Source organism: Topomyia yanbarensis, chromosome 2, assembly GCF_030247195.1.
Source record: "Topomyia yanbarensis strain Yona2022 chromosome 2, ASM3024719v1, whole genome shotgun sequence".
NCBI classification, from domain to species: domain Eukaryota; kingdom Metazoa; phylum Arthropoda; class Insecta; order Diptera; family Culicidae; genus Topomyia; species Topomyia yanbarensis.
Window position 1 is genome coordinate 310741304 of NC_080671.1, and position 17358 is coordinate 310758661.

Genomic DNA, 17358 nt, shown 5'->3' on the forward strand with positions numbered 1-17358 from the left:
TCGAAAAAAAAAGTCAGACTAGTTTACAATTGTAGAAATACTCCCACGACCGGCTGTTTTAGAGTTCAAATTGCATCAGTTTAGGGACAATCACTGTCGATGGCCTGCCATCCAGAGTTTAAACACAAGAAAAACATAACTAAATATCTCTTCTCTGACTATACGTGCACTCCGAGACTAACCATCCCACCGCATAAAAATATATTCATTTCATGGTCGCCTGTCCTTTAATCCAACTCCGTAATACCTATGGAAGCGTCGCTGAGTCGGTGGCCTTCCTTAAGTAGGTCTTACATCAACATTTCCTACCCTATCCTAAGTAACGGTGAAGATGGTCGCGGCCGGCAATAACGATTCTCATGCTATTGGTTTAATGAACTCAAAAGAGATAAAGTTCATTCCCGATCATTTATCTTACAAGCAAGATGAGTTGAACTACCTATAGGCAACATGATAATCGTTAGTTTGCAATCTACGAATAGCACCGTGCTTCCGTCGAACACAGTTAACAGCAGTTAATGAAAGAGAAAACTTTTCTCTTTTGTTTACTACCAACATCTGTGATTGGTGAGTAACGGTTTGTCCGGAATTTCCATTCAAAGAGAATTTTGACAGTTGGCTTTTAAGCCGTACTCATATGTTTGTCGAGAATTGTACATAAAACGCTTCACCTTGAATATGACAAGGAAAATATTAGGTTTGTTCCAGTACACGGATGTTGCTCCAAAGCAAAAGTACGTGCTCCTTCTTACTCCGGTTTGCTAGCAGAAGGAAAAAGAGAAAAGTAATTTTCTAGTTTAGAGACTATAGTGATAGAAGTCCATTTCCAATGAGGTTTTTTTTTCTCCAAAAGGGTGTATTTCAGCCTGAATTAACCGAATCCGAGAGCGGAAATGTGAAATTTTTAACCAATTTTTGACAAATTGAAAAAAATAAGTTGTGAATACTAACATGCATAACAATGACATTGCTTAAACAAGTGAGCTTATACAGCGGAGCTAGTGTGAAGCGGTTTGGCCGCATACCTGAGGCGAAGGAGCCGAAGAGGCGCAAAACCGCTGAGAATCCGCTGGACGAGGAATTGATTAACCCTTTGCAGGAATTGCAAGCAAGCCTGTGATCCTCTCGTTTAACCAGTTTACTCAAACATAGGGGCTATCGCTAGTTTAAAGTCGACTGAGCGGCAGCGAAGTCGGACAGTACACAAGAAAGCGATGTGGCGTAGCCACATTAGTCAGTGCTCGGTTGACTAAGACGTTTTCTGGTGTACTGTCCAACTTCGCTGCTACTCCGTCGGCTTCAAACTAGCTATAGCCCCTAGGTTTGAGTAAACCGGGCAAACGAGAGGGTCACAGGTTTGCTTGCAAATTCCAGCAACATATTAAACAATTCCTCGTCCGGCGGATCCTTGGCTTCGGATATGCGGCCAGGCCGCATTACACTAGCTCCGCTGTGTAAGATCACGTGTTAAAGAACTATTATTGTTAAGACTGTTATTAAGGACAACTTATTTTTTCAGTTTATCTAACTATGGTTGAAAATTTCACATTTCCATTTTCGGGTTCGGTTTATTTAGATTGTAATCAAATATTGTACATTAACAATATAGTCCACTCCTGCAAATCCCATACGAATCACAAAGGACATAAATGTAACGCCATCTGTGGACGAAAAAGGTTTTTATTCTGGTTGCAGTTGAAAACTGGAAAATCCAACCAGCTACAATCATATTTTCGCTGGTTCTAAACAATGGAATCACGTCGTAGTAGTGCGCTGTATTCATACAATGATGCGCTATACAGCGCACTACTTTCGACATAATGGATTGGCACTAAACAAGAGAAAAAACGATTGTCGCTGGTTGGATTATACAGGTTTGAACTGTAACGATAATAATCTCAATAAATAATCGAGAAACGAGGCTTGCTACTCCGCGAATTGACAGTTTTCGGTGACGTCAGAGAAATCGTTGAGATAAACTAGCTCTTATGGTGGAAAAATAGTGTGCAATGGATTCTTGACGTAAATTACGCCATAATTACACTAGACACAGAGGATAATCAGTGCATCTATGTGATTATTAGCGTAAATCGGGAATTCAGCTGCATTCCATAAAAAACATATCGCACCGTAATTTTCTGTTCACAGCAAGGATATTGGAAATCGGCATAGCTTCCTTGTGATTTATCAGGTGTCGACCATTCGTTAGCAGCAAACAATATAGGAATTTCATGTAATTGTTTTCGACGACGATTTCTATGACGCGCGTTAGTCAAATGTTTACACTTAAAGCCGTGGGCAAACTGTTCATTTCCTAACGTGTTGGTATTTGTGTGTCTGAAATCTTGAGTATGCTACCAGGCTTGCGCAACGTAAGAATCAACAGATGGAAAAAAAGTGCTGCCAGGCCTGCGCAACGTAAGAATCAATAGTTGGAGCTCAGTGTAAAATATATCGTGGGTTTATCGGTGTAATTTGTTTTTGCATCAGCTGCATTTTAGGGATGCTGCTTTAAACTACCAGAATCTTCTCCAGCTGCGTTAGAAAAAATTATCCCAAATACATGTACTGCCCATAAAAGCATAAGAATCCCATATTGAAAAACAGCAAGCCGAGAAAAACACTATTGAAGATTTACATTCTCATTGAGCCTTATGGATGGGACAACCATGTTTTGGCATTTTTCCGATATTTTCATAACAAACCTGGTAATCTTATTTGTTCATTGTGATTCAGTGATGATACAGAATACAATCCAACAGATAACTCATTTTCGTCAAAAATTCATATGGGGCTCTTATGCTTTTATGGGCAGTGTAAGCAGAGAATGAGATTTCCAGCATTTTCGTCAGCGAAATATTTTTCTGTTTCCTTTTCTCTGTAAACTGTGCCTCTTAATGAACTGGTCAGACTACGCAATGATCGTTATCTCATGTGGGTATTAAAATATGATCATAAGAACGAAATCATGTAGCTTTCTGCTGCTGGAAAGATGATAAATCCAAAAAAGTTTTCTCCACTAAAAAAACTTAATACGTTAACATCATGTGGAAATCTATTGAATCATTTCAATCCACAAACACATTAAATACACACCGTTGCCACTTGAATATTCATTCGAGTGTTAGAGATATGGTTTTCAAATGAAACTCATGCGAACATGGTGTGAAAAGCACATCAACATCATAAGAAATACCATCGACAAAATTTTCAAATGAATTACACGTGAATATCTCAGTTTTACTTATAGATTTCATTGGCAGAAGAATCGGTGAAATCAATTGTTTCACATGTAGAAATGCACTACATGTGTTTTATGCGAAAGTCATGTGGAAAGTTCAATAGTATGGCAATGATCATTCAATGGATAAATATGTCATATTCACGTGGAATTTGTTTGAATTTAATTTGAAACGCCACATGAAATGCTTTTTAATGGATTTTCATGTGAAATTCAAAGGGAAATCATTTCTTTTACTTTTTAACATGAGAACGCACATGAAAGTGATGTTTAATTGCATATGGTTTTATCGTTTCGATTATTTTCAGTGTCCCTAATCTAGATATGTCGCCACCACAGTTTATAAAGAACAGTTGCGCAAAGACTGAAGCAAATCTACCTATTGAACACTCAAAACGTCTACCTATCGGACACGAAGAATAACAATGCTCGTATGCGTGGGGAGTATCGTTATTATGTGATTATAATTATGAGAAAAAAAATCAATGATGTAATATTAACATTATTTAAAACCAGGAATATTTCGCTTAATGACATAATTATTAAAAAATATATGTTCACTGATATTCAAATTTGGCACTATTTCAAACACCGGAACAGCTCTGGGTAGTGTTAATAATCTTTCACCGACAGTGGAAATATGAAGGTATTTCTCATAGTTAAAGTGCAGCTAAAATTTTGACAAATTTGTGTATGCGTTCCACTTATACATATTTATCTTACGCTGCAAATTCGACTGTTTTTTTCACACCCCAATCAGACGGCAAGCGGCAAAAATGAATGCATTTCGTTCTTGGTTGCGGATCAGTTGAGAACCGGAAAAAGCTTAAATTCTTTATACGATGTTATTTATCGTACTGATTTTTACAAAATAAAACTAAACACTTTATTTAAAATTTTTAAATGCGCAAAGTAAACTTCTAACTGAAGCGTTCAGGTGAAGTCATTTGAAATTTAACTAAAAATAAAAGGTTGCCAAAATTTAAAAAAGATCAGTGATTGGTCCAATGTTGCCAATCCTCTTTACGCAACTCTACTATTAAAAACTTTGGTCGCCACCTCTACTATAATGTATATACATTATAGTAGAGGTGGCGACATTTCTAGATTATAACACAATATTGTGTTGAACTGATCGAATTGTCATTATGGTGGCGACAGCAGGGTTACCAAAAATACAGAATAATCTGCATTTATACAGATTTTTCAGCCATTTTCAGACCAAGAATCTGTATGTGCAGATATACAGATTATTGTGTGTATGTACTGATATACAGATTTTTGAGAAATGATGTTACAAAAACTATTTTTTGAAATATTTTTTTCTGTTTCAGTTTTCCTCTGTGTCTCTCTCAGCTTAGCCCTCTATTTTAAAATATATTTTTACTTTTGAGAGTGGTCGCACATTCTGAAAGGTAAAGGTTTGTAATATACTCAGGTTAGCACCCAGCAAACGCTTGGCTGAAAGCTATTTCCAGAAACGTTAATTGTAATGCTCTGTGACTTTGTTAATTCTCAATTTTTTGTCCGAAAATTCGATAACTACATGGGTCGACCTAATCTATATAACATTATATATCAACAAGAGTATTTAAATGAAGAAGAAAATTATTTTTCCATTGTGCACATCGGTAAAGTTCAAGTTTCTGGATGTAGAATATCAGAACGATTTGTAGTGTTTTTTATGAAGACGTAGACAGGTCCTTGCTTGACTGATTTAAACCACAGGAATTAATATCTTCGATAGATAATCCTGCAAAATCCAGATTAAACGACTCAACTGATTCGATACAGATATCGACACAGATTTTTCGAAGAATAAATACAGATGAAAAGATTTTTAAGGACAAAAATACAGATTTAATTTTGACAACCCTGGGCGCCAGTTGTGTCTTTTTAGAAATGTAGAAGTGAACCATATTGTTATTTTATATTTGCTTTTTCTTAACTGAGCTGTGCTGTCTCGTCTTGGAGCCAAAACGGATACAGGTGTGCACATTTTTTTCTATGTGTGAGTGTTGTTATTTTTCTTCGATGAAGCCGATAAAAAAAGAATATATGAAGAAGATTCTATAACAATAAGCAAGTGACGTAGTGGGCTTTTCTGTTGATATAAGTTTTGTTTCGGCCCATTCACAATTATTTTTATCGGTAGTTTCGAGATAAAGTGTCCCTAAATGTTCGAATCGGAAGATCCGAGGTGAAGCTCGGCCTTTTCTCTCTTTTTATCGTACGCTATGAATCAGGATACTCGTCCGGATGTTATGTTTACTTCCAAAGGCCCGGACGGCCATACTTAATTCTATAAGCATAAAACCACAGATAACAGACGTTTGGGTTCGATTCAAAATGTGTAAATACCCACTACTGATACTCCGAATAAATTTAGACATGGGAAACACATTTGGTAAACGTTTGCAGGTGGCGCAGTGATCGATGCAATGCAGTTGGAATGCAGCTGTCAAACACTTGCAGCAAACAATAAACATAGTGAAACATTGATTTCCACAGGTTTTTGAAGACATTTTGTCTGTTATCTGTGATAAAACTAATACACTCAAAAATGCCAAATGTTCCCACCTTTCCTTTCTTTCATTTTGCTGACCACCAAAAAAATTAAACGTTATGCCTATTGATTTTACACATACACGCAGAAGAATCAGGCCTTTTGGAATCAACAAAATGTTTTTGTTGAATCTAAAACGTGGCGAATGACTGTTTCAAACTGAAATGGGCGTTTTTCAAAAGCATGTATTTGGTTTAGTTCAACAAACTTTACATTTTAAATAGAAACATTGTTGAATCAAAATTAAATTTGTTAGATCTAACTGATCCCTTTGTTAAAAACCAACAGAATCTTTAATTTCATCTAAATTTGAGTTGTTCTCTCCTTTGGTTGATACAAAAGATATGTTTTTGTTCCTTCAAACTTGTTTGTTCGGTTAAACTTAACATGATTCAGAAACCGACACTAACGTATTGTCGGAATAGATTAGCGCCGGCTTGACGCAAATCCCTTAAAACTAAAACACACTATGTGTTTCAATCAAACGACTGATCAAACGTGATGTCCCGTTAGAGCAGAAGTTCTGTTTATGCCGATGAGACACAAGTGAAGCCGAAACTTGTCTTGGCTTAGCAGGCCTATGCGAAAGCACTATGCTATATTTCACCCTAAGGAGGAAAATTTGGTAAAAACCAAAATTTCTCACTAGGGTGAAAATTTGTTGGTAAAAACCAGTCTTTGTACAGGAGGGCACAAATCCTTATTTCATACTATGTTGCGTTTCGGCTTCGCCTCATCAGAAACCGACACTAACGTATTGTCGGAATAGATTAGCGCCGGCTTGACGCAAATCCCTTAAAACTAAAACACACTATGTGTTTCAATCAAACGACTGATCAAACGTGATGTCCCGTTAGAGCAGAAGTTCTGTTTATGCCTATGAGACACAAGTGAAGCCGAAACTTGTCTTGGCTTAGCACGCCTATGCGAAAGCACTATGCTATATTTCACCCTAAGGAGGAAAATTTGGTAAAAACCAAAATTTCTCACTAGGGTGAAAATTTGTTGGTAAAAACCAGTCTTTGTACAGGAGGGCACAAATCCTTATTTCATACTATGTTGCGTTTCGGCTTCGCCTCATCAGAAACCGACACTAACGTATTGTCGGAATAGATTAGCGCCGGCTTGACGCAAATCCCTTAAAACTAAAACACACTATGTGTTTCAATCAAACGACTGATCAAACGTGATGTCCCGTTAGAGCAGAAGTTCTGTTTATGCCGATGAGACACAAGTGAAGCCGAAACTTGTCTTGGCTTAGCAGGCCTATGCGAAAGCACTATGCTATATTTCACCCTAAGGAGGAAAATTTGGTAAAAACCAAAATTTCTCACTAGGGTGAAAATTTGTTGGTAAAAACCAGTCTTTGTACAGGAGGGCACAAATCCTTATTTCATACTATGTTGCGTTTCGGCTTCGCCTCATCAGAAACCGACACTAACGTATTGTCGAAATAGATTAGCGCCGGCTTGACGCAAATCCCTTAAAACTAAAACACACTATGTGTTTCAATCAAACGACTGATCAAACGTGATGTCCCGTTAGAGCAGAAGTTCTGTTTATGCCGATGAGACACAAGTGAAGCCGAAACTTGTCTTGGCTTAGCAGGCCTATGCGAAAGCACTATGCTATATTTCACCCTAAGGAGGAAAATTTGGTAAAAACCAAAATTTCTCACTAGGGTGAAAATTTGTTGGTAAAAACCAGTCTTTGTACAGGAGGGCACAAATCCTTATTTCATACTATGTTGCGTTTCGGCTTCGCCTCATCAGAAACCGACACTAACGTATTGTCGGAATAGATTAGCGCCGGCTTGACGCAAATCCCTTAAAACTAAAACACACTATGTGTTTCAATCAAACGACTGATCAAACGTGATGTCCCGTTAGAGCAGAAGTTCTGTTTATGCCGATGAGACACAAGTGAAGCCGAAACTTGTCTTGGCTTAGCAGGCCTATGCGAAAGCACTATGCTATATTTCACCCTAAGGAGGAAAATTTGGTAAAAACCAAAATTTCTCACTAGGGTGAAAATTTGTTGGTAAAAACCAGTCTTTGTACAGGAGGGCACAAATCCTTATTTCATACTATGTTGCGTTTCGGCTTCGCCTCATCAGAAACCGACACTAACGTATTGTCGGAATAGATTAGCGCCGGCTTGACGCAAATCCCTAGTGAGAAATTTTGGTTTTTACCAAATTTTCCTCCTTAGGGTGAAATATAGCATAGTGCTTTCGCATAGGCCTGCTAAGCCAAGACAAGTTTCGGCTTCACTTGTGTCTCATCGGCATAAACAGAACTTCTGCTCTAACGGGACATCACGTTTGATCAGTCGTTTGATTGAAACACATAGTGTGTTTTAGTTTTAAGGGATTTGCGTCAAGCCGGCGCTAATCTATTCCGACAATACGTTAGTGTCGGTTTCTGATGAGGCGAAGCCGAAACGCAACATAGTATGAAATAAGGATTTGTGCCCTCCTGTACAAAGACTGGTTTTTACCAACAAATTTTCACCCTAGTGAGAAATTTTGGTTTTTACCAAATTTTCCTCCTTAGGGTGAAATATAGCATAATGATTTTGTTGTTTCAAACGAAATATTTGTTGAAACTGCTGAAAAGCCAACAAATGAATTAGTTGGTAATTTCAACCAACAAGACTGATTGAATCAAACCTGAATCTTGTTTGTCACTATATCAAACGGGAAAATTGTTATTTAAAACCAAAATTTGTTTATTTTTACTAATTTTTTTTCTGCGTGTAGACTTTTGCAATTAGCGGAGGCAGATAGACACTATTTGCTGGCACATAAACCTAATGTGTGTATTTACAAGACAATAATCTTACATTCACATGTTATAACTATAAGGCACATAAAATCCGATTCTATAACAACACGCACATATAACTTATGTGTTCGCATACATAGTGTATACAGTTAACACATAGAAGGTATGTGTTCGCGTAATAATATTAGCATTCTTTCATCATATGGATTTTAAATAGTTTGAAGCAAATAGAATTAACGTTTGGATTTTTTCAGTGTAGGAGCAGTGTTGCATCGGTTGCATTAAGCAAAAACATTAAATTATTTCCTCTCAAGTTTGTTTATATTTTTTAATATTTTGTCAGAACATAACTGCAAGTCCCAATTTTACCAATGTATGCAATGGATGATCGTAAAAAGACGCTGGATAATTTTGAAACTTTCATTAACGAAACTGATAAATTCGTGAACAACATATTGGCAGATTTTGGATGGGAAAGGAACGGATTAATGGTATACCAAACGGAAATTCCATTGAACGAATATATTTAAATTAGAATTCAACTCGTTTTTAGAAACCTCCTAATAAAAGTGTGCGCAAGCAAATTTTCCAAAAGGACAATGAATCATTTCCTCCAACATTCCAGTCGGATAAACATAAATTTTCCACCAAATACAGTATGTTGAATACGTTTCCCGTGATAAATATCATTCAATGATTTATTTGCAGATGGACAATTTCTACCAAGAACTCCGCAAAACACTAGCAGTATATTACCAGGTACATGCACATAGCTTCTATCCGATTGAATTTATCGAACCTCATTTTCTGTAGAAACACGCCCGGTACCATCAAGTCATAGAGATCTGCTGCTAAACTTTACTCGAGATGAAAGACTTGCCATGTATCAGGACGCCATTGCTAGCACACCAAAGCTAGAGCCTCTTCCAGAGATCCAAATAGTGTAAGTAGTAGTTCGTTCTCAAGAGGACATTTACGTTAAAAATACGTTTCAGTTTCAAGAAGAAAGATAAGGATGCAAAAATGACATCACTCGCTGATATTGCTGTATATCGACGGGATATTCGTCGTCGAAATCAAAAATATAGAGTGGCGAAGAATCCCCTAACATATCAAGAGGAGATTAGAAACCTCATTCAATTACAGACGGAAGCACTGACAGAGTATCTTGGGCAACCGGCAGCTGACATTGTGTGTAAAGATAGTAGCAGTAATATTACAGTAGAGCACAAACAACAAAGAAAGCGGGCTGAGACCAAATCACCAAGTAACAACCACAGTTCGAAACCGAAAACTGCACGGGATAGATAGCGGTGTTCTCAGTTTGAACATTGAATGGAAGTTTTAAAATAGGTTACAGGAAAAAAATATATTAGTATCACTTACCTGTTGGAACTATTTGTATTTGTTTATTTGGGTTTCAACCATTAGATCATTCGCCCACTTCGAAGCCACACATTAAAATCCCAAATACTATCTTGTACAGTGATCAAGGCTAGTGATATACACTACTTACTCAAAACAATGCCGCAGAATACATAGTGAAAAATATTGCTAGTAATTATCATCCACACATCACTTCCATAAAGTTCACTCTCGGTGCTCTCCCAAACAAAGGCATGCGTTCGTGCCGCCGAAACCAAATGAGTTCTTTAAAGCAACTCTTCTTCTGCCATTGCTAGGCTGCCAGTCTTGGGCCTTGTTGGGAACAAAGTTCATACCAATCATTTCTTCGGACACGTTCTCTAGATTGATCGTCGGTGGAACTCTACCCTCCCGACAGGCCATTACCGTGAACAGTGCCTCTAGATTTCCAGCAGCTCCAAGCAGATGACCATGAGCACCTTTGGTGGAAGATATAGCTATTTCTCGCCAATTGTCAGTAAACAGAGTTCTAATAGATCGAGCCTCAATTGCATCACCCATTGGTGTAGAAGTTGCATGAGCATTAATGTAGCCAATATCGCTCGTACTTAAATTAGCATCTTTTAAAGCTCTTCGCATTGCCAGAATTGCACCGGTTCCATCCTCTCGCGGAGCTGTCAAATGTGAAGCATCTCCCGAAAGTCCATATCCCAATATTTCCCCTTTGATTTTCGCTTGCCTCGCTTTAGCATGATTCAGTTCTTCCAACACAAATATAGCCGAACCTTCGCCCATCACAAAACCATCACGGGCTGCATCAAACGGCCGGGAAGCTTTCTGTGGATTTTCATTAAAAGCGGTACTCAATGCCCGCAGTCTACAGAAGCCGGCTATCCCCAGAGGGCTTATGGAAGACTCCGCCCCACCACAGACCATCACATCAGCGTCACCGTACTTGATAAACCGAAATGCATCTCCTATCGAATGAGCCCCCGTTGCACATGCCGTTGAAGCTGAATGGTTTGGTCCACGGAAGCCATATTTGATACTCAACTGCCCTGCCGGCATGTTTGGCAAAATTCGCGGAACAAAAAACGGACTTACTCTGTTGTAGCCCTTTTTCAGAGCTTCATTAGTATCGCATACATCCATTAGATCTATCATTCCCATTCCGATTGCAACTCCTGTTCGCTGACCCGCCTCGACGTCCTCCATTGTGGAAGGCAACTTTGAACTTTGTAGTGCTTCTTTTGCTGCAATCAAAGCAAAGGCTGTCGCCCGCGCCATCGTCTTCAATTCACTTTTACTAAAATGCGTCTCGACGTCCAATTCATCGCGATAAATTTGTGCGGCCACTCGGCAAGGTAGTTTTTCGTACGCGACATCGGTTAATTTACCAACGGCAGACACACCTGCGAGGACATTTGTCCATGCTTTCAACACCGAACACCCGACCGGCGAAACAACACCGAGACCGGTGATAACAACGCGACGAATACCGGAAGAACTAGAATGCAAATTCGTGCTCGAAAAGGACCTTCGATGATGAACGAAAATAGACCGGATGGTTGCGACGCAACGTGGACAGGATGGCAACATCTTACTTTTGCAAAATTTTTGAAGAAAGCAATGATCAATAATTGATTATTATTAACAAACTCAACTTCACAACTTAATAACAACAATAATTTAAATGCAATATTATGACAATTACAACTTTGTGTTGTTTATAAACATATTAGGTATAATCTGTGCGATGTTTAGCGGCCCTTACACGTTCAATATTTTTGTCAATACCAGGATTGACAATATTGTTGCAATATTTCAATCCCATTTGAAATCCACATCGTCAGTACAACAGTTACTTTTTTCCATTACACGCACAATACTTTTGTTAATACTCTCTAGTATTAACAAAAATATTTTACGTGTAAGGGCCGCTTTTTATGTTTGCAGTTGCACAGAACTAAAAACATGTAACTTATTTTGAAGTTCCGTTGACGTCCTGTACCGGTGACGGAAGCATGACGTATCGTGTAAATCAAACTTTAGGCAATCCGTAAGAAGACGCTTCTGATCCGTATTCGAAGGCGAACGATCACCGTGAACAGCGATGACATTTATATTCACCACTCCGCATCCATTCCGTCCTTTGTTGCGTTTACACTTCCGGTGAACAAGTACTATATCCACTGCGAACATATTTCACTGTGGAATATTTAAAATGATCGGGGAATATGAATATTATAGCATTGATTCAATTATATCGAATAATTGTGCATGGGTTCGAAAAACATCGAACGACAGATGTTTATCGCATGGATTTTTCTTTTTGCAAGGCTGATAACAATAATTTGTTGTCAAAACCGAAGACGGTCTAGCCCTCTACATCGTGGTAAAAAAAACCTCACGCATCCAAAAAACTACCTAAAAGTGAAAGGATTTTTTCGTCGAAATGCTTTTATAAGTTTATACTTTATGTAAGAAGACCTCGCAAACTAATGCTGAAGTGCGACTCGCAAATTTTCTCTATATCGCCCACAATTATTTCCTTTTTCTTGTAATGACTTATATTTCTTTCGAACAATATAGCTACAAACTAAATGATTGCCCACGATTCTTCGAAGGCTGTACATAGTTTGGTACATGCGAGAGCCGCTGATAGCGGATAGTTGCTTATGGAAAATGTTCCCTCTGTGTAGTCCAGGTTCAAATTTCCATGTGCGAAAGCACCAATAGCAAACGCTACCGGTTCGTCCTGCTTGGGTACAAGCTCTCTGGGATGCTGCACTTTAGATGCAGTAAATGACATAGCAAACTTTCGACAACCAACAGGAAGATGGTTCGTGATTGGATTTTTGATAACGCGCATTAGCTTTTGTGGTGAATCACTAGCCTTTATACTAAACTTGTGAAGTAATTGGACTGCAAGAAAGAAAATGTAAGTAAAAATATACATCTTTTCGAATATGTATTAATACCATACCAATCAAACCTGCGAATCGCTTGAAAGTACGTGGGATTCTTGTTTGTGGATTGATTTCAATAAGGACGTTCTTCTCAGTTTTCACATACACCTGAAGCAATCCAGCTCGGTTCAACGGCGAATCCATCAACATCAATAACGATTGGTGTGTGATATCAGGTCGACAGCTTCCGGGGTCACGATTGTGTTTTTTCAGAATATTTAGGTGATCATCGCAGTTCAGAAGCTCAAAAACCGGTCCAACCTGTGAAATCAAACGGAAATGAGTGAAAGCATCCAAAACTTATGATGCCGGTATTTCAAGAATACCTTGACGGTTTCTAGCTGAGCACCTTCCAGTATTACAATGAGCCTTCGCTCATTTGTTCTAATATGACTTGTGTTCATATGTTTGGCCGGTAAATTGTATTCCTCCACATTATGGTCCTCGTCGACAAGTTTTCTCTTTTTCCCCATTTCAGCGAGTTTTCAATGTTCACCTAATGCGTTGGCAACTCATGCGCCTTATTAACGGCACAAATAATGAATATAATATTATATTATGGCAGATAGTAAGCATAAATGCGACCGCACATGTTATGCTCTGTTATGCTGAGAGATGTTATATGTTAGCGCAGATGAACGTCATTTGACACTAAAAATGGGCGACGACGATGCGATTTTTTCAACTTAAAAAATCGATTTTTTGCATACCATCTTTTTGGTTAGATGTTTGACAACATCGATTTTTTTGATTCAATAAAATCAATTTGGTGAAATCGATTTTTCTTTCACCAATATTCCCATTGACTTATTTGACTCTACACACTTAATTTGAATTACTGGGTACAGTAAAATTTTACTGGGGTTTTGAACAGCAAACCGTTCGGTAATCAATTCAGTAAAACAATTCGGTTACCGAACTCTCCGCAATCCGTTCCATCTAAACGTCAAAAAATACTGGTCAGTCAGCAGTTTCCTCTGAAAATAGCGACTTGACAGATGATTTGCTGTACCTGTTCTGTAAATTTTTGACGAGGTTCGGTAATGTTGGTATAGTTTTGCCGAACAATCTCTCGAAATTTTACTGAATAATGTTTATGTACCGAAAACAATAGAAGTGCTGATAAATTCAGTGGAATATATTACGGGTTTCAGCAAATTATTCGAAAAATTACTGAAAATCGCTAAAAAATGAAAACTTTTCCGCAATTTTTCAAACAATTTGCAGACAGCTCCGTCAAAATATCACTTTACTGTGCAAGTCGTCGAAAAAAATTACTGAACAACTTTTGGCTGGCTTAGTGTGTAGGACACCAACACAGTTGCAATGTGTATAGACTACATACATATAACGCGATTTAACCTCAATCTCGCACTAACACTACTGCACATGGGTTAGTCCAGCGGTTCTCAACCGTTTTCATTCCACGGACCCCTTCGAAATCGCCCTGGGTTGCTGCAAACCCCCACGGATAAACATCAATTTTGTATGCTATCAATATGTTATTTTTAATTTAAATAAAAATATATTTTTCTTCGCGGTTCCCCTGCAACAACTTCGCGGCCCCCTAGGGGTCCGCGGACCCAAGGTTTGAGAATCACTGGATTAGTCAATTGAAAAATTGCGGTTTTTTCCACTATCAATCAAAAGATCCAGTGATTCTCAAACCAACGTCGTTGCTCAAACCTTGGATCCGCGGAATTTGAATACAGAAAATGGGTAAAGTTTTTTTTACCGTGTATGGGCATTTGGAAAAATAAAATCTATTTTGCTACATCGATCTTTTTAATTCGAAAAAAATCGATGTTGTCAAATATCAAGTCGGGGAAAATCGATTTTTCGAGTTATTTTTAACTCGAAAAATCGATTTTCCCCGGCTTGATATTTGACAACATCGATTTTTTTCGAATTAAAAAGATCGATGTAGCAAAATCGATTTTATTTTTCCAAATGCCCATACACGGTAAAAAAAACTTTACCCATTTTCTGTATTCAAATTGCCCATTTTCGGAAGTTATTCGAGCTGTCAAAAAGATGGGTATTTTTTTGTTTCTAACAATGAGTACTTTTTATCCATTTTACAACTACTCGATGAGGTAATGTCAATGGGTATATTGATCTTAATAATGGGTGAAAAACAAGGTGAAAAATCCTTTAGAAATATTTCAAGCGAGTTAACCTGCAAACTAAGGATCGTATCGGAACCTGCATATTATTGGCCTGCATCGGAGTCCGTGGCGGAAACGGAACATTTCGGCAATGCTCCGCAAACAACGGCTGTTTACACTACTGATGATGTTGCAAATATGCGCCAGTTCGGCATTTTTAGAGAAACCAAAAGATCCAGCCATCAAAAATATACACGCAGAAAAATAATTTTTAATTTCAAATAAAATGAGGGTAGAAACAACAAATATCTCAAGTTGTTCTGTGTTCAATAAAATATGTAGGTAGATAATAATAAAAAAAGTTGAAATAACTCTGAAGAATTTTTTGGATCGAACATGCAAAACATTTGAATAAAAAAGAATATTTTGTTGGTCTCATAATATCAACAATCGAAAGAACATACAATTTTGTTGATTCAATACATTAGTTTTTTTGTTTTAAATGGAATAAATATTTGATTCAACGCATGTGAGTCTTTAAAACGGAAAAACCTTTTTGTTAGTTCAAACTATACCTTTCATTAATTTAAACTTAATAAATACTTGAATCAATGCATTTCGAATATTAAAGCAAAACCAATTTTATTTACAAAAAGTATTATTTCAAGGGCAATAGATAACGCTCTGTTTACCAATCCCAAAAAACACAGGCGATTATTTTCTGTAAGGAAGGCACAGTTCAACCAAACGTTAACATCATTTTCTGTTCTGAAAACATAAACATAGCTGAAAAAGTTGTCAACCTCGGCCTACTCATGGACAACAATCTAAGATGGTCAGCTCATGTTAACAGTGTCACCAACGACACGACTAGACACTGGCATTCCAAAACTGTATCGCAAATCTGACTACCCCTCAGTGACTCAGGTAACTCATACTGTCAAATTTGATATTTGGGTAGAAAATGCATGAAACCAGCTGCACTGATAAAACTGTTATCGTTGTGTTTCTTTAGTTATTGTTGCAACCGTTGCAACCCCTGGTTACGAAGAAGAAAATAAAAACAAACTTTTTCTTACTAATGTAGTACATCAAGTCGCTAAGAGAAAAAATCTAATTACATAGTAGATAAAGTCACAAATTATTTAAAATTTCTCATTACAAAAGCAATTTGTTATATTGATAACTTGATTTCAGCTCCCTGGAGATCACTCAGAAGAGTTAGCCGTTGATTCTGATGCCAATACAATGCGGCATCCGCTTGTTACCACAGCTTATGCAGCTCAACAGACTCGTCAATGGATATCTAAAATTACTTAATAGACCCGCAAAACATCAGCTCAAGCGAAAAGGCCGAATTTTGCCCTCGTCCACCAATCCTCCAGATTCCTTTCTCGGCTATAGTATATGATTGGCATTCGTATAACTCAGATTCGCTTAACACAGTAAGGGCAAGGTCTGTTCGCGACTGGAGTATTTTATACCCGCCAGCCATTCGATCCTCGACACGGTGACACATCTTGAATTAGGGATTCTTGCCTTCAGTCGCCTCTTACGACCTGGAGCAAGAACCCAGTGGAGCCATTCTTGGCTGAGATGCTTCAACTCGCCGGATGCCACACGGCCAATAGGCTGATTTTTTTCAGAGAAAGATAACAGACTTATCAGTCTTCTAGTGGATCACAACCAACACGACAGGTTCGTGCGTATGCATCGAAATTTGAAGACAGAAACCCAGCAAAACTTCAGCGAACTTACATCAGCTGAAAATCTTAGCAAAGCCCTAACTGTTGAAAACCCAGCAAAATTCTACCAAACCCCGGCGAAAAAAGTTCAGTGTGTAAACACTAAACAGTCCACTGCATCACTGACATAGTAATGCAGCAAATGCTTCATACGGGGGAGTTCGCCCTGATACTTCCCTGGCTCCATTCGTCATTGAGAATATTAAACCCCTTCAACAATTTTAACCATAGCACGAGTCGCATGACATTATGGAATTGGGGTTAGTGATGTGTAATTGAGATAATTGAAAAGCAATATTTAACAATGAGAGCAAAAAAAGTACTGGCTTTATTATAGGAGTATTTCGTAGGTTCTCCTGATTAAAATGATCCTTAACTGTCACCTTCCTCCTTTTCGATCTTACGGTTTTCGGTTGGGGTCATGGTTTACAGAACTCATCTCGCCTCTGTAGAAGGTTTAATGATCGGATACACTAATCTAATCAATGGATAACAGCTCAGACCAGCAGTCGTATTGCCTCTGCTGCAGACGACCTAATGCTCTCCGGACAAATAATTGATAAATCTCTTGACAATTA

The 17358-nt window shown here is 38.0% G+C and overlaps 3 protein-coding genes across 6 annotated transcripts; 1 reads left to right on the forward strand and 2 right to left on the reverse strand.

Annotated features, from left to right (window-relative positions):
* Positions 1–8583: 8583 nt before the first annotated feature.
* Positions 8584–10155, forward strand: LOC131683559 (U11/U12 small nuclear ribonucleoprotein 48 kDa protein-like). Of its 4 annotated transcripts, none has more exons than XM_058965624.1 (6): positions 8584–8623; positions 8937–9084; positions 9147–9249; positions 9302–9352; positions 9407–9536; positions 9589–10155. In XM_058965624.1, the coding sequence occupies exons 2-6, from the start codon at positions 8965–8967 to the stop codon at positions 9902–9904; spliced, it is 720 nt and encodes a 239-aa protein (XP_058821607.1). In that variant the 5' UTR covers positions 8584–8623; positions 8937–8964; the 3' UTR covers positions 9905–10155. The 4 variants fall into 4 exon arrangements, with proteins under 4 accessions (XP_058821607.1, XP_058821606.1, XP_058821605.1 ...); XM_058965623.1 differs by having other exon boundaries at positions 8619–8756; XM_058965622.1 differs by having other exon boundaries at positions 8623–8756; positions 8848–9084.
* On the reverse strand, positions 10129–11919 carry LOC131683558 (3-oxoacyl-[acyl-carrier-protein] synthase, mitochondrial). Its single transcript, XM_058965621.1, has 2 exons — positions 11733–11919; positions 10129–11629 (listed from the first exon to the last, which is right to left on the reverse strand). The coding sequence occupies exon 2, from the start codon at positions 11555–11557 to the stop codon at positions 10184–10186; it is 1374 nt and encodes a 457-aa protein (XP_058821604.1). The 5' UTR covers positions 11558–11629; positions 11733–11919; the 3' UTR covers positions 10129–10183.
* A 554-nt stretch (positions 11920–12473) lies between these two features.
* Positions 12474–13559, reverse strand: LOC131683560 (ribosomal RNA small subunit methyltransferase NEP1). The gene is made up of 3 exons (XM_058965626.1): positions 13254–13559; positions 12945–13188; positions 12474–12883 (listed from the first exon to the last, which is right to left on the reverse strand). Exons 1-3 carry the CDS (start codon positions 13398–13400, stop codon positions 12558–12560), a joined length of 717 nt encoding a protein of 238 aa, XP_058821609.1. The 5' UTR covers positions 13401–13559; the 3' UTR covers positions 12474–12557.
* Between the last annotated feature and the right edge of the window lie 3799 nt (positions 13560–17358).